Genomic DNA, 18,080 nt, shown 5'->3' on the forward strand with positions numbered 1-18,080 from the left:
GTGCCACAAAACTCTTGGTTGATTTTGCTGCAAGAATAATTACATGTCTATAGAGATTTATAAAGGAGGCTTTTCTCACACCTCATTCCTTTTCTCAGTATTTTCTTATTTATATATTCCTTGGTGAACAGCAAATAGTTCAGCAGTGTAGTAGCATCAGTTGAAAGCAGACTTCTCCAACCAGGTTGCACAACTACAGGTTCCTCCATCCTGGGACATTGACTATGCTGACTGGTGCTGTTGAGAGCTGGAGTCCAACAATATTCTGGACTGAGGAGGAATGGTCTAGAACATGGGAGGCCTGGGTTGAATTCGCTAATTCCAAAATTGTGAGCTCCCACAAACTCTTTGGAGGACTCATGAAATAAATGTGAAATGAACAAATATTCTTTCAGTTTCATGGTTTCCCCAATGTTAACAATTCTGTGCTCAATTATTTCAAAACATTCCTGGTTTAGCTTGCTAGTGGAAAAGAAATCGCTTCCTTATTCACACCTTCCACACACCTTATTTAGGATGTATTCAATACCTCAAGCAAGTTGGCTGAAATAGGAACCTATTACTCCTCTCATTTGGACCTTCCTCATCCATTAGTCAGCTGTTTCAACATTCTTGCTCTCTGATTTCTTTCCATCCTAATATCTATTGTCAGCCTTCAGTCATACCTGACTAATACTTTACACACACCATACTCACTTCTTAGTCACACACCTTTTTCTGACCTACTTCAGACAAAACTCCCGTTAATGAGGGGCGATCAAAGAAAAATTAAAAACAGTACGTCCTAGCATCAATTCTGTAGAGTGCTATGGAAATAAATTTCTGAAATCAAAGAGGTATTTCTTGCCGCCTGTAGCAATCATACTCTCTGTAGGAAAAGGCATTACCTTAAAACAAAGGGCATCCTGTAAGCCTTTTATGGGGAAGAATCACTTGCAGGACTATAGGGACTATGGATTAGCAAGAGTCTGCATGGCACCTACCAGCTAAAGTGAAGCCACTTCTTTCCGCCAGCACAGCATTTGCTCTACCTGAGAGAGCATCTTCTTAGCAACATATGATTTGATCTACAAAATGCAACGCCCTTAATGGGCTTGGAAGTTCTGGATCGGCTGGGGCCCAAGAGAGCATGAGCGACTTCTGGGCGACATGCAGGTTGCAAGGGGAATTATTAAAAGTGCAACTTGAGTTTTCCCATGGGGTACTCAGAAGGAAAAAACTTTGAGGAGCTCCCCTGGCTACTGAAAGTTACAGTGGGAGATGGGAAAGGCAATGGGCCAGCATCCAAGAATTCCCTGTCTGATTCATTATATCATCGCAACAAACGTGTGAGGCGGGTTAGGCTGAGAAGCAGGGCCTAGCCCAAGGTCATGCAGTGTGCTTTGTAGCCAAGCGGGGATTTGAACCATGGTCTTCCAGGTCCTAACCACTATACCACACTGTCTGTCAGTATTATGTAGGGATTGAAAAATCTGTCAATTTCAGTTTCCCTCAGTTTCTCATTTTCCCAGTGTTAATTTCAGTTCCACACATTTCCACAGTTCACAACCACCACTGTCCCTTTAAAAAGTCACCACAGAAATTTGCCAGCATTTTAGTGCACATTTTCCCCATACAAATACACATATATTGGAATGACATTTTACTCAATATACACATTTCTAACAGTGTGTACTGCATTTTTTTAACAATATGCAATGTATTTTTCTATGTTCTTTTCACCAATAGATGCAGTTTTACACATAGTAAAGGTAAAGGTAAAGGTACCCCTGCCCGAACGGGCCAGTCTTGCCAGACTCTGGGGTTTGTGCGCCCATCTCACATCTATAGGCCGGGGGCCAGCGCTGTCCGGAGACACTTCCGGGTCACGTGGCCAGCGTGACAAAGCTGCATCTGGCGAGCCAGCGCAGCACACGGAACGCCGTTTACCTTCCCTCTGGTAAGCGGTACCTATTTATCTACTTGCACCCGGAGGTGCTTTTGAACTGCTAGGTTGGCAGGCGCTGGGACCGAGCAGCGGGAGCGCACCCCGCCGCGGGGATTCGAACCGCCGACGTTACGATCGGCAAGCCTTAGGCGCTGAGGCTTTTACCCACAGCGCCACCCGCGTCCCCTAGTTTTACACATACATTCCCCTAAAATACAATTCTGTACCTTTTTGCATAGGATTGCACCGGTACCTTTACCTTTTTTACTTTTACCTTTTGCACTGGTAGTTTAAGATTTCAGCAGGAGCTGCTTGGTTTGGGATTAAGATGGAAAGGGAGGTAGAGTGGTTTGCTATTGGTTCATCTATTTCTTAATAATACAGTAACACACACACACACACACACACACACACACACACTGTACTTTTCTGTGTATAAGACTAGGTTTTTTTCTTTAAAAATTATTCTAAAAAGTGGGGGTCTTATACATGGGTAGTGCATAGGACAGACATTTGATTGGCTTCTGCCGTGGCTTTCAGCAGCTATTGGGCATGTCATTGGTTGCTGCATCAATGGCTGGTGTTGATTGGCTGATGCTGCGGCAATTGGGCGGGGCCATTGGCAGCTTCTGGCAGAATGGGGGCAGACAAGAGGTGAATTTTGTGACATGTGCCACCTCCCCCCATTTTCTTAAATTTGAGTCCCCAAAAACAGGGGGCATGTTATACATGGGGATGTCTTATACATGGGAAATTATGGTATGTGAGAAACCAAGTTTTCCAGGAAGCTTACAGTAATAATAATAGTAATAAAAACCTAGAAGAACAGAAATGTATAATACAACATAAAATGGATTGCAGAAGCAAATTAAAAAAAAAACTATCTCAACCTTGGAACAAAAAACATACATGGAGTTGTAGTGCTGTTATTGTTGTTACTGTTACTGTTGTTGTTGTTGTTATTTTAAAAATCTATTTATTTAATTTTACAGATTAATATTTACATTCACATAATAACATAATATATAAAAACAAGATTCCCAAGAATCCCTTGGACTTCCCTCCTCCCCTTTGTGGGTATTATTGTTAATACTTTCCTTCTGCATCTTTTATATTAATCCAAATTTGTGTATCTCCATTATGTCCATAGTTCATTGTAACATTATGTTATTCCAATTCCACTAATGATTTTAACTGTTTACAATGGTTTTTAAGATAAATTATAATTTTTTCCCATTCCTTGTTAAAGCCTTGGTCATCCTGATTTCTGATTCTTCTGGTCATTGTTGCCATTTTGGCATAGTCCATCAACTTAATCTGCCATTCTTCTCTGGGAGGGACTCTGTCTTCTTTCCAGCTCTGGGCTAATAACATCTGCACAGCCGTCAGTGCGTACATAAATAATATTTTCTGCTCTCTTGGAATTTCTGCACATAACACATATTTGATCCTGTTTTATACATTATTGCTAATTTACTCGGAGTTAGATACCATCAATACATCATTTTCATATGATTTTCTTTCAAACATACAACATGCTGTAAATTTAAAATCACATTTCCATAACTTCTCCCATGCTGCAAATTGCATATCATACTCAAAATCTTTCACCCAGTGTATCATTACAGATTTAACCTGTTCATCTTTTGCAAACCATTCTAGTGAAGTGGTATTATTAATAACAATTACATCATTTTGTTTGGCTCAGAGGAGACCCACTGAAATTCTCCAGATATTTGGAACCATCAATTTTGCCTACAATGTTGATGTATGTAGACAATATTGTACAGTATTATACAGCAGCCATCCAGGATTTCAGGCAGGGAATCGTTCCATGCCCTACCTAGTGTTGGTGGTGACTGAACCAGGGACCTTCAGGTTTGAAAGCAGATGCTCTCCCACTGTGCCACAACCCTTCCCTTAATGTTAAGGCTGTGAATGCCATTGCTTATGTAGCATTTTTTGTATGTCATTACAAACACACAATTCCCTGGAAAGATGCTAGGTCTGGGAAATTGTGGTGGATGCAAAGTGGTGTGGAAGTACTTGTTATCCCTAGCAGTGGTAGAAAACAAGTAATCTCAGGAAAACAAGAAGGAAGCTATTTCTTAGTGCCACTTGGAAAGGTAAGGGCCCCCAAACCCTGAGAAACCATTAAGGAATTGCTTTCCTATCCCTTAGAAAATTGTGGAATGTGGCAGCTCCAATTTCTCTCCCCCCAAATAGGGTTCAGAAAATCAAGAGGTTGCTGGAGAAATCAGTAAGGCCTAGACTTTTGGATAATTGACAAATCAACTTTGCTCCGCACAAAAGTTAACATTTGTATGAAACAAAGGATGGAGATAACTATAAACTGTCACATAACACTAAGAAAGCTGCTGAGCAAACCTATTTTAGTTACTTCTTGCAACTTTTGTAATTTTCCAGTATATTTGAGAAAGTGACTTGTGTGCTTGTCGTATGTCAACTTCTGTATAAATATTTTGCACTTACAATGTTCAGAGCGCCTATGGCACAGGTGTACAAGGCTTCTCTCCTGATACTCATATCAGAAAATAAAGTGATGCCCCGGCATATGCTTCAAATGATTCTCTCATGGGCTGATTTCCACAACGTGGTCATTTGTACACAGCTTCACCTTGAATGGTGAAGAAACCATACACAATACGAATGGGAGTCAGTTGCAAAGTCTGTCAGGGAGTCAATTTCTTTTGCTTCTTTCCCTTGAGCTTTTCTAATGCAACTTTGAAATCTTTGTTCCTCAGGGTATAAATGAAAGGGTTCAAGATGGGAGTGATGACAGTATAGAGAACAGAGATGGCTTTGTCCATGGGGAAGCTGTGGAAGGGATGGATGTAAATGTAGATGCAAGGCCCAAAAATCAGGGTCACTACAGTGACATGGGAAGCACAGGTGGAGATAGCTTTGCTCCGGTTGGGTGCAGACCCTGCTCTGAGCTTGGCCAGAAGGATGGAGTACGACACAAGCAACACCACAAAGCACATTAAAGTCACGAGGCCACTGTTGGACACCATGAGTAGCTCCACCACGAAGGTATTAGTACAAGCCAGTTTGACCACCTGTGGCACATCACAGTAGAAGTTGTCCAGCTTGTTGGGGCCACAAAAGGGCAACTGGGTAATAATGGCCACTTGGATGATGGAGTGGACAAAGCCACCAGTCCAGGAGGCACACATCAGACCACCACACACTGCCCCATTCATGATGACCATGTAGCGCAATGGGCAGAAGATGGCAATGTAACGGTCATAGGCCATGATGACAAGAAGGAAGATCTTGATGCCGCCAATGAAGTGGAAGAAGAAGATCTGGCAAATGCAGCCCACATAAGAGATGGTGTTGGTCTTTGATAGGAAACCAGCCAACATTTTAGGAGCAGTTATGCTAGAGTAGCAGAAATCAAGGAATGAGAGGTTTCCTAAGAGGAAGTACATAGGGGTATGGAGGATAGGTGCATAAGCCACTAGGCTAACGATTAAGAGGTTGCCCAGCATGGTTGTGCCATATACAGCCAAGAAGAAAGCAAACAAGAGGACCTTCACTTCTGGCTTGCTGGTCAGCCCAAGAAATACAAACTCTCTCACAGTGGTGCCGTTCTCTGCTTCCATCATGTGTGTTGAGGCCCCACTGATGGGACTCTGAAAGAATACAGGATAGTTATCAATAAAAGCTATGGAAGAAAAAATTAAATAAAGAAAAATTGTTCTATTGATGTTGTGGACAATGTTTTATCACATTTTGATAGGACCATGAGAAACTGCATTATATCAGTTTAGACCATTGGACCATTCAGCTTAGTATTGTCCACATGGGATGGCAGTGGCTGTCCAGGGTTTCAGTTTGGGGCATTCTCAGTCCTACCTGGAGATGATGGGAATTGAACTTGGAACTTCCTGACTGCAGATACTCTACCACTGATCTATAGTTATAACTTGGTTGGATGTGTGTGTGTCATGAAACAAGCATCACTTTGTGGGCTGTATGCAGCTGGTGGTATTTCTGAGTACAGTGGAACCTCGGGTTACGTACCATCCTCCTTACAAATGCTTTGGGTAAGGAGCTCTGCTTACCTGGAAGTAGGTCTCCTGGTAGCGAACTTTGCTCCGGGATGCGAGTGGAAGTTGCGCAGCGGCAGTGGGAGGCCCCCATTAGCAAAAGGTTAAGAATGGTTTTGGCTTACGAACGGTCCTCCAGAACGAATTAAGTTCATAACACGAGGTACCACTTTACTCGTTTTGCTCTCATTCTTAAAACAAAATTGCAGTGGGCAGAGCTGCTATTTAGATCTCCAGTGTTTCTACTTCATTCCAACCCCTCTCCCATTTTATATTTCCCCTTTTCACGTGGGCATTCCATGACAGTGGTCAGTTCTCACTGGGATGCTTTGGAGTCCGCTTCCCTTGGAATACTTTCCTTCAAAAATGTCCCGAATGCTTCGAAGTTACTCTGTGCCTTCTGGTACCTCCCTCTCATGAGTGGTGCTATTTTGGTTACATAAGCAATGACACTCAACAGCCTGAACATTAAGGGGAGGGTCAGGGCTCCATGGTAGAGCATCTGCTTTGCACCTTGAGCCACAGGGATCAATGGTGTGATTCAGTATAAGGCAGGTTGCTATGCTCATATTGGGATACAGAGGGAAATATAAATTTGCCCTGTGCCACATCAGAGGCCACTCACATCGGATCTGGCCAGCTACAGACCTATCAACCTCTTACCTATAGTTAGTAAATTATATTGCAAACACCTCCACAATAAGTTAATCAACCTGATTGATGTTGAGGCTATCCTTGCGGAAGAGCAAGCAGGATTCAGGCAAGGCAGATCTACTATAGACCATTGCTTCATCCTAACCCACCTCACAGATAAGTACGCCAAGCAATCTCACGGTGTGCTGTATGCTGCTTTCGTTGATTTGAAAGCTGCTTTTGACTCAGTCTCATGAGTAAGACTATGGGCTAAATTGAACACCTTGAGCATAGACAAAACATTATTATATCTGATTAACTGCCTTTATAAAGACACTGTGCTGAAAGTGTGTTGCTCTACAAATGGCCAACTTACAGGATCTGTACCAGCCACAAAGGGAGTCAAACAAGGATGCATTTTAGCTCCAGCACTCTTTAACCTATACATAAACGACATGGTCCAGTGCCTAAAATCTCCAGAGTTCCATTTGAATGGTGGAGCTAAGGTTGCTGTTGTTTTTCTTTCAAAACAAAGAAAAGAGGGGTGAACTTCTGCCTACACCTCTGCATCAGATAAGATACATAGTAAGCATTTGTAATGCCCCTACAGTGGTACCTTGGGTTACAGACGCTTCAGGTTACAAACGCTTCAGGTTACAGACTCCGCTAACCCAGAAATAGTACCTTGAGTTAAGAACTTTGCTTCAGGATGAGAACAGAAATTGTGTGGTGGTGGTGCGGGAGGTCCCATTAGCTAAAGTGGTACCTCAGGTTAAGAACAGTTTCAGGTTAAGAATGGACCTCTGGAACGAATTAAGTTCTTAACCCGAGGTACCACTGTAGTTATGTAATGTTATTGTTGATTTTATGCTATTATGCTATGATTTTTTCTTCATTTTGGAAGTATAGAATAATTGCAAAGAAATAAATACACAAACTACTTGACTACGTCAGGTTTCCCCTTGCCATGCTGTTTTTGACCTGGATGTCAATTCAACAAAGTATTGTTTTACATCAGAGATGGGCTAACACCTGTCTTATATGACACAACTCCACACACACACACACGCCTGCTCCTACCTACATATTTTAAGTCTACAAAACACGAGTGCTTACTCAGGTTCTCTTAACTTGCTGCTTCAGGTCAAGGTCTACCAACACAATAATTCTATCCAACAGCCTCAGCAACTAGCACAGCCATTAGAAATGCTGTAATAAGCCATGATAATTGACTGGTTTGCAGGCATTTACCTCCATTGTCCTAGTGGTCTTCAGTCTAACTTGCAGCTTCATTTAGGAGTGTGGAGCTGTTACATTTCCTGGTCCCACCACACAGAGACTCCACCAAGATGGAATATGTTTGTGGCTGCTGATATATCACTTCTGAAGGCAAAGGAAACAAGTATAAGCACAATGAATGAATAGTTCATGAGAAGTTAGTGACACCATATCCCAGAGCTTTGTTGCAAAGGGAATTATTAATTTGTGACTGTGCGGTGCTCATTTGCAGACAGGAAGTGAAAGAAACTTCATGTCCTCAAGAGGGTAAGGAGACAGGGAGGGTGCATTATTCTGTGTGTCAGAAAGCTCAGTTTCTGCACATGTACAAGACTTTTTGCATCATCCTAAACCACCATAGTTCTCAATGGAGACAATTTGTACCTTGAGTGATGAGAAACATTCTAAAGTCAAATAACATATTTTGCTAAAAGGAAAACATGGAATATGTTTGGTTCTTCTTTAAGTATTAAGGGACTTTTTTTTATTGGGACCACAATGTGCAGGGAGGGATGGTTTCACATTCCTCTTGCCACCCACGATCCCTCTGCAATGAAGCAGGAATTCCAAAACCTGCACCACCACAAAGGAGGACCTTTCCTTGGTTTACCAACTGCATAAGGTCCAAAGAGGTATATATAGGAGGAGGTGTTCCTTCAGGTCTCCTGGTGCCAAGCCATTTAGGTCTTTTAATATTAAGTATTGGACTTTGAATTGGAGCCCCAGCTTTTTATTATCAGACATGCAACAGAGAGAATGACCATCACACTGGTTTTTTGGACTTCCAGGACCACGTGAGTGGATGTGATTAAGAATGTAAAAACAATTCTACTGGATTGAACCAACAGCACATCTAGTCCAACACGCTATATTCCCTTGGTGATTACAGACAGGACATGAAGCCAATAACCCTCCTCCTGTTGATTATCACAGCCACTGGCCTTTCTGACAGTGGGGGCAAACCTGTGATACACCAACTCACACCTCTGAATAGTTAACATTAACACTGTTGATATTTCAAAACTCTAATGATTAATTTGACTCTAGCCTTACAGCAATGATGGAAAACTTGCAGCCCTCCACGTGGACACCAACTGCCATCATCCTCAGGTAGTGTAGATAATGGTCAGGGATGATGGGAGCTGGAGTCCAACAAAATCTGGAGGCCCACAGGTTCTTCTTCCTAAAGGGGATCAACAATGTGAGCAATGTAACATATGCTTCCAGAAATGGTCACCTCCTCTCTGGTTCCACCCAAGGACATTAAGGTACAATTGAGTGAAACTGAGCACAAGTGAGCCTCCTGTCACTTCTAAGAGAAGAGTTGCAGCATACTTAGACAAACATGTTTTCTTACACAGTGTGCCTCTGGAGAGAAGATTATTAAACCTGTAATTATCTGAATGTACTCCCGATCTTGTTCACTCCCAGTCTTGATGGTTCTCACCAGACTTTGGAGAGATCATAGTCAACATCAATAACCAACACTGAAGGCTTATATAAAATGCCCTTTTGCCATACAGAACTGGGTGGGGAGGGACTCTGGAAGTTTTTTCTCCATGCTTTATAGTTTGTGGGCAAAGTCCTTTGATAGTTTTCCATGTGATTTCCCACCCAGAAGGTGAAATGATTAGCCCAGGTGCAGGTTTGCTACCTCAGTGACGTTTGTGTTGGAAACTGCAGGATTATTGTCAGGAGAAAGGGGTTTGCCCCCCAGAATGCTTGGGCTCTTCCTGTTTCTTCTAGTTATTCAGCCTCAAAGATACAGTAAGGCAAATCTGTCAATGTGCACTTTTGACAATCCAGTCCATATCCAGCACCAGTATTATCAACCAAGTAGCTTCATCATTGGTGGAATTGCTTCTCAACTCTTATTCTTCTCAGAAAGCATAATATTCAATGGACCACCCCAAATGAAGCAGATAGAGGGACTTGCGTAAGTAAAGGCACTTGGAGACAGCAGTTCTTTGGGAGTGGGGCTAAATTACATCCTGAGGTCTTTGGTGCAGACACTGCTAGTGTTTTATCCATGGTTTTGCAGTAGCTGTGTAATCAGTATTGTAGACCCAGTTCTGTCGAACTTCCTCTGTGCTGAGATTAGATAGCCTACTTCCCTGGTGAAGACTTTAAATAATAAATAAGTAAATAATCAGTGGGCATTTTAATATCAATTTTATGGTTACTTTTCATTGATTTCATTTCATTTCGTAGCCTTATTGTACACTGCTCAGAAATTACAGTGTTAAGCAGTATCAAAGTTGTTCAAACTAACTAACAAGCAAGTGCTGATTAAGATATAGAGACCGATAAGACTGCTCGGTTTGGTAATGACAGTTTCTACCTTTGTCTCTTCTTATTTAGGGTCTCACAGAGAGCAAAAATTGACATGTGATTCTTCTTGCAGATCAGTCCCAAAGAACTACCAGCATGTCCTCTCCTTGGTGTTTGCTGTGAAGGAGATCAGTGAGAACTCTGAGCTCTTACCCAACATCACTTTGGGTTTCCATGTCTATGAGAACTACTTTGATGCAAAGATGACTTACCAGAACACCTTGAAGCTTCTCTGCGGTCAGGATAAAATTGTGCCCAACTACACCTGTGACACTGAGAAGAAGATGGTAACCATCATTGGGGGGCTGGACTTGGAAACCTCCCTCCACATAGCCACTATCTTAGGCACTTACAAGACTCCACAGGTGGGTCGCATGCATGGTATAGGGGGGATTCATCACTAGTTTAGGTTAGGTTTATTAAATTTATATAGCACTTCCCAATAAAAGAAAGTGTCAGGAATTGGGCTGAGGGGGACTGGAATGAGGAGGAGTGGTGGAGATCGCCCCCCCTCCTCTTGAACCTTCCAAAGAAGAGGAAGGCAGTGTTGATTTAAAGCAGTGGTTTGACAGATCAGAGATCAGAGACAGGTGAACAGAAGAGTTGGGAGGTGTTGGGAGAAGATAAGGGGGAGACAGAGACAGAGCAGCAAGCTGATACATTATCACTGGAAAGCATTCCTGACCCCCCTTCTCCCATAACCTGGCATGCACTGAAAGTGGAAGAACAAAGGACTCAGAGACAATTAGCCCCTATTGGCCACCGTAATGGTAAGTGCTGTTGCTAAGAAGTGAGAGGGGGTGGAGCTCAGTTGGAGCAATGTCATTAACCTAAGAGTCAGCATACCTATGCCTCTTGCTGGGAATACTGAATAAAGATGCAGTCAGAGCTTCTTTGTCTACTTTCCTTGGCTGTCTGCCGTGAGTGGGGAAAGATTGGAATTAACTGAACTCTGACAGAAAGGACCAAAGTGAGTTACAGCTAGACTTCAAATGCAACAATAAGACATGAACAAAAACAATTTTAAAATGTCATGTGCTGTCCAAATGACTCTGGCAAAGCCTCTTCTTTGCCTGGATGGAGGACAAAGGAGTGTGTGAAGAATGTAGACGATTTTACAAAGATGAATTGTTGGTGGTGGTGATGTTTCGTTTTCATTTATGAATAACCCAGCTGAAAACACACACTCCGCTCCTTGTTTTTCTTAGGTGACTTATAGCTTATTTGCTCCAACAGTGAATGATCGAGCCAAGCTCCCTTTCTTATACCAAATGGTCCCCAATGAAGCATATCAGTATGAAGGGATCGTGCAACTACTTCTGCACTTCCAGTGGAACTGGGTCGGGCTCATTGCAACGGCTGACGATAAAGGTGAAACTTTTTTGCAGAACTTGATAGCAAAGCTTTCCCTGAATGGCATCTGCACTGCCTTGACTTACAGAATACCCATCATGAAATACTTTTCAGACATGGTGAACGACTTTGATATCACAAAGAATGAGATCTTTTTCTTAAGTAAGACCACCACATTCAGTGTCTTTATTGTAAATGCAGACATTCAGACCATGCTTGGGTTGAACTGCTATTTATCTCTTGAGACATATATGGGAGGTGTGTATGCTGGCAAGGTGTGGATTATGACTGCCCACTGGAGTTTTGAATTACAGACATTTCAAAGGGCATTTGACACAGATCTGTTCCATGGTGCCTTGTCTTTAGCAATTCACTCCAGTGAGGTGACTGAATTTCAACATTTCCTTCAAAGTCTAAATCCCCACTCAACAAGAAGAGATACTCTTACTAGAGTCTTCTGGGAGCAGGCATTCGGCTGTTTACTTTCAGGTTCTGGAGAAGAGGATGTGGAGGTACACTGCACAGGGGAGGAACAACTGGAGAACCTTCCTGGGCCTTTATTTGAAATGAGCATGACTGGCCAGAGCTACAGCATCTATAATGCTGTGTATGCCATAGCACACGCTTTGCATTCCATGCACTCCTCAATATCCAAATGTAGAGCAGTGACCAATGGAGCTATGATGGAGTCTGAAATCCTGCATACATGGCAGGTAATTAATGTCCTCCAAAATAGCTACACCATTTTGGATGTGAACATTTATAAAAGTATTTCTAGACTGCCATGTCTATCTATCATCTATCTATCTATCATCTATCTGTCTATCTATCTATCTATCTATCTATCTATCTATCTATCTATCATCTATCATCTATCTATATCTATCTATCTATCTATCTATCATCTATCTATCTATCTATCTATCATCTATCATCTATCTATCTATCATCTATCTGTCTATCTATCTATCTATATCTATCTATCTATCTATCATCTATCTATCTATCTATCTATCTATCTATCTATCTATCTATCTATCTATCATCTATCTATCTATCTATCATCTATCATCTATCATCTATCATCTATCATCTATCTATCTATCATCTATCATCTATCATCTATCTATCATCTATCTACCTACCTATCTACCTATCTACCTATCTCTATCATCTACCTATCTGTTAGGTTTACAGCATTATACCATGTGAGGTTTTGTACAATCAAGCAGTATATAAATTTCATTAAATATATAAATACATAAATAACATAAAGGTAAAGGTAAAGGGACCCCTGACCATTAGGTCCAGTTGTGGCCCACTCTGGGGTTGCGGCACTCATCTTGCTTTATTGGCCAAGGGAGCTGGCATACAGCTTCCAGGTCATGTGGCCAGCATGACTAAGCCGCTTCTGGCGAACCAGAGCAGCGCATGGAAACGGCGTTTACCTTCCCGCCGGAGCGGTACCTATTTATCTACTTGCACTTTGATGTGCTTTCAAACTGCTAGGTGGGCAGGAGCAGGGACCGAGCAACGGGAGCTCAACCGGTTGCGGGGATTCGAAACACCGACCTTCTGATTGGCAAGTCCTAGGCTCTGTGGTTTAACCCACAGCACCACCTGCGTCACATAAATTACATAGATAAGGTTAAAACTAGAATCAAATGGCTGCAAAGCCCTCTCAGCCTAAAAATATCTTCAAGAGGTGCCTGAAACTCCAAAGTGAGAGTGCCTGCTTGATCACAGCTGGAAGAGTGTTCTGCAGATGGGACTGGTGACAGTAAATGCTCAACTTCTAGTTAAGATCAGTCGGGCCAGTGTAACACAGAGAAGACTCAACAGTGCTCCTCAGGATTATCTCAGTTGGTATATAAGGACACAAGAGGTCCTCAAGGTATCCAGGGTCCAAGTAGTTCAGAGCTTTGTATATCAACCCAAAACCTTGAATATGGCTTGAAAACCTATGGGCAGCCAGTGTAGATGATCTAGCAGATGTCTGCCCCATCAGCAGCCTCAGCTGTTGGATCCTGCAAAAGCTGGAGCTTCTGAACGAGGCCCAAGGGCAGCTCCACAGAGACAGCATTCTAGTAATCCAGTCATGAAGTGGTATCACATGACAAGTAGGGAAGTGTGTCCCACATGCCCTTTTCCATTAACATCTATATTTTGCCTTCTTCACTTTCATTCTAGCTTCACCCTTTTCTTCAGACAATCTCATTTAATAACAGTGCGGGGGACACAATATCTTTCAATGAGAATGGTGTGTTGACAGCTGGCTTTGATATTATAAACTGGGTTACTTTCCCAAACAAATCTTTTAAAAGAGTGAAGGTAGGAAGGATGGATCCCCAAGCACCAGGCAGAGAGTTCACTATTAATGAGGATATTATCACCTGGCACAGCGCGCATAATCAGGTAGGATATCAAAGTAGTTCTAAGGCATATTGAGAATGCTGGGTAAATTCTATACAATATCCTTGAATCTCTGGACTTAGCCCTTGCAAAAATGTTTTTATGCGCATATGAATCTTGCCAACAGTTCCAGGATCTGTCTGTGCTCTTTTCCCTGTTGAATTCATACGAGGAACAAGCCTTAACAAAAATAATGATATACATTAAAATTTGCTTCTTTTTCTTTCTTTTTTTTGGTAGTTTAGTGATTTGTGAGCACAAACTTAATATATTAGACATTTCATTTTAACGAGAATGTGATTGGCTTTTCACCAGCTAGCATGGTGTTGTGATGAGAGTGTTAGACCAGGACTGGGGAGTCCCAGGTTCAAATCCATCCAAGCCATGAAGCATCATTTGTTACCTTGTGCTAGATCACCTCATCCTTGTGCTGAAGGGGGCTCATTAACCTTGTTTGAGTCTACATCTGCATATTGAGCTGCAAAATCTTTGAAATATTCAATCAGGCACTCTGCAGTGAGGCTATCAATGCCAGTGTGGTGTAGTGGTTAAGAGCGGTAGACTCGTAATCTGGTGAACCGGGTTCACATCCCCGCTACTCCACATGCAGCTGCTGGGTGACCTTGGGCTAATCACACTTCTTTGAAGTCTCTTAGCCTCACTCACCTCACAGAGTGTTTGTTGTGGGAGAGGAAGGGAAAAGGAGATTGTTAGCCACTTTGAGACTCCTCAGGGTAGTGATAAAGTGGGATATCAAATCCAAACTCCTCCTCCTCCTCCTCTTCTTCCTCTTCTTCTTCTCTTTCTGCAGGACTTTATTAATAGGGGCAGGAAATCTCAGGCCAGGGGCTAACTAGGGCTTTTGGAGCTTACTTTCTCCAACCCAACCTGCTCACTGGGTCTACTTCAGTTTTCTTCTTGGCTGGAATGTGCCATTGAACTCTGATAAGGCCCCTTGTTTGGATGAAGCATGGAAAAGTTGGTATATGTGTGCATTGTACAAAGCTAAACAAAGTTTCCATCCACCAACAGCATGTGGCTCTCAGAAGGCTGCCCAGAAAGGAATGCAGTTCTTTGGCTGAAGGAGGTTCCAATCCACACCCGTGATATAAAGTTTCAGTCAGGTCCAGGCTAGTGCTTCTAGGCAATTCTCATATGCAGCCTAAACCTGCATATCCATTTACAGGGAGCTGTCTGTGGTCCTGGTCTTCAACTTTCTGCTCTTTATTATTTGTGGATTCCAGCTAGGAACAACATCTTTGTAAATGGCAACGCCATGAAGTGAACCTGGCTTCATTAGGTACCAATGTGTAATGCTAGACTATGATTCCTCCCTAGGGTAGAAAATACAAGCCCTCTTTCTTTCTTTCTCTCTCTCTCTCTCTCTCTCTCTCTCTCTCTCTCTGTGTGTGTGTGTGTAGGTTCTGCCTCTTTCTTTGTGCAATGACAACTGCCATCCGGGCTATAGAAAAACAAAGAAGGAAGGACAGCCATTTTGTTGCTATGATTGTGTTCCATGCCCAAAAGGGAAGATGTCTGACAACAAGGGTAGGATGTGCAATGCTCAGTGCAGAAAAGCATAGTAGGATAAGCAAAATAGCTCAGTTCTGATTTATTTCAATTCTTCCTCCCTCCCTCCCTCCCTTCCTTATTTTATTTTTATTAGATTTATTTCCCATCTTTCCCCATAAAGTCTCAGAACAGGATCCAACAAACTTTATAACACAGGTAGGGACTCCCAGGCTTTTTTTAAAAAAGTAAAGGGCCTCTGTATGGTTAAGTCCAGTCAAACCTGACTATGGGGGGGCAGTGCCCATCTCACTTCAGGCCAAGGGAGCCAGCGTTTGTCCACAGCTTTTCCAGGTCATGTGGCCAGCATGATTAACTGCTTCTGGTACAATGGGAAACCATGACGAGTTCCAGAGTGCATGGAAACGCTGTTTACCTTCCTGCTGCAGTGGTAGCTATTTATCTACTTGCACTGGTATGCTTTTGAACTGCTAGGTTGGCGGGAGCTGGGTCAGAGCAACAGGAGCTTTCCCCATTGTGTAGACTTGAACACACTTAATTTAACTTTAACAGAAAAACAATGAGATTTCTTCATATTTTCCCTTTGCCTGTTATACTTTCTGCCACTTAGAAGATAACTGAATCATAATTTGCCTCTAGAATTTAATAATTCTGTTGTTTATTGCCCTCTGTCAGCTCAAACAGCAAGATCTTTGGGTTATGTCAAGACTAACAAATGTATTGTGGCATATACTTTAGTTGACCAGACTCCCTCTTTGTTCAAAGCCAGTTCAGAAATAATTCTAAGAAAGCTATGTCTTTATTTGTTCTGATTTCTGACCTGCATTTAGAAGAATCTCCAAGGGAGTTGCCGCATGATGATGCTTCATGCTGATTGTATAGGCATAACCAGACGCTGGACATTATCTGACATGTTCAATTAGTGTAAAGATTTATGCTTGTACCATAGAACTTACCCCATCCTCCCTCCTCCCCATGCACCCTAAATCAAATCTTGGGAATTCCCACAACCCTCTGGAGCAGATCTGAGGAAACTACAGGGCACACCCAGGGAGAAGAGAAGGTGGAAGTCCCATTATGCAAGAGTAAATCTTTGCACTGATCAGATGAGTTTGTTGGATTCTGCCTTTGAAAGAAAACCTAGTTGTTTCCTTCAGCATGGAATAAAACAATTATGGCATGTTATGACGGCAAAACAGTTATGGCATGTTGGAGTTAAAGAGATCTTATCTCTTCGTTTCTTTGTCCATTCTACCCCCAGACATGGATGACTGTTTCACTTGTCAAGAAGCTCTGTATCCAAACTCCAATAAAAATGGATGCCTTCCAAAGGATCTACACTTCCTATCTTTTGTTGAACCTTTGGGCATCAGCTTGGCCATTTTGGCTCTGACTTTTTCTGCTGCCACAGTTCTGGTGCTTGGAATCTTCATCAAACATAGGAAGACTCCCATCGTCAAAGCCAACAATGAGAACCTCACCTACACTCTTCTCATCTCCCTCCTGCTCTGCTTCCTCTGTTCCTTGCTATTCATTGGCCATCCCCAGTTGCTGACTTGCTATCTACGACAAACAGCTTTTGGAGTAGTCTTCTCCATGTCCATTTCTTCCATCTTGGTAAAAACTCTTACTGTGGTTCTGGCTTTCATAGCCACAAAGCCTACATCCCAGATAAGGAAATGGATTGGGAACCGGTTTTCAATCTCTCTTGTTCTCTGCTGCTCAAGTATTCAAGCAAGCATTTGCATGATATGGCTATGTGCTGACCCTCCTTTCCCAAATTTGGACATGCACTCCTTGCCTGAAGAAATCATTGTGGAATGCCATGAAGGATCAACCAACATGTTCTACTATATTCTTGGCTACATGGGATTGCTGGCTTTTGTCAGCTTCACTGTAGCTTTCTTTGCTCGGAAGCTGCCGGATACTTTTAATGAAGCCAAGTTCATCACCTTCAGTATGTTGGTGTTTTTCAGTGTGTGGGTCTCTTTTGTTCCAGCTTACCTAAGCACCAAAGGGAAATACATGGTGGCTGCAGAAATTTTCTCCATCTTGGCCTCCAGCGCTGGATTGTTGGGCTGCATCTTTTTCCCCAAAGTATACATAATTATTTTGAGGCCTGAACTGAACAGAAGAGAGCAGCTAATAAGGAGTAACAAGAAGAAAATAAACATCTGAAACTATTGCTGGTATAGTATTATGAAATTGTAATGTTAACTGGAAAGTTAATATGGGAATGTGGATTTACAACTTTTGGGGTTTGGTTCTAGTTACATTAATATTAGTAGGATTGAAGTGTGATTCAGTTTGCTTGGCTCCAACCCAAATTCTCTTCATTCTTGGGATGAACAAATCTGTTATTTGTGGTTCCTCTCAGTTTCTCATTTTTCACAACATTCCCATATCAGTTTGCAAAGTCCTCACAATAATTCATCAGTGTTTTAGTTTTTGTTTCTCTTAATATGTACATTTTTGGAAGCTTAATAAAATGCATTTTTTATATGCTATTCTCATGAATGTACACATTTTTTGCACACATG

At 42.2% G+C, this 18,080-nt stretch overlaps 2 protein-coding genes across 2 annotated transcripts in view; one reads left to right on the top strand and one right to left on the bottom strand.

Annotated features, from left to right (window-relative positions):
* LOC309516482 (olfactory receptor 4K3-like) overlaps positions 1 to 5,556 on the bottom strand; it is a gene marked incomplete at its 5' end in the record, with an annotated part of 34,824 nt that extends 29,268 nt beyond the window's left edge. The window contains one exon of the mRNA XM_082195248.1: positions 4,643 to 5,556. Within this exon, the coding sequence (XP_082051374.1) occupies positions 4,643 to 5,556 (914 nt within the window). The remainder of the gene's footprint in view (positions 1 to 4,642) is intronic.
* Positions 5,557 to 8,971: 3,415 nt separating this feature from the next.
* On the top strand, positions 8,972 to 17,718 carry LOC309516483 (vomeronasal type-2 receptor 26-like; the record flags this gene model as incomplete). The annotated part of the gene is made up of 6 exons (XM_082195249.1): positions 8,972 to 9,024; positions 10,319 to 10,610; positions 11,454 to 12,311; positions 13,789 to 14,013; positions 15,432 to 15,558; positions 16,802 to 17,718. The coding sequence occupies 6 exons, from the start codon at positions 8,972 to 8,974 to the stop codon at positions 17,716 to 17,718; spliced, it is 2,472 nt and encodes an 823-aa protein (XP_082051375.1).
* Between the last annotated feature and the right edge of the window lie 362 nt (positions 17,719 to 18,080).

The sequence above is a fragment of the Podarcis vaucheri genome (genome assembly GCF_965113315.1).
Source record: "Podarcis vaucheri genome assembly, chromosome: 13".
Classification (NCBI taxonomy): Eukaryota; Metazoa; Chordata; class Lepidosauria; order Squamata; family Lacertidae; genus Podarcis; species Podarcis vaucheri.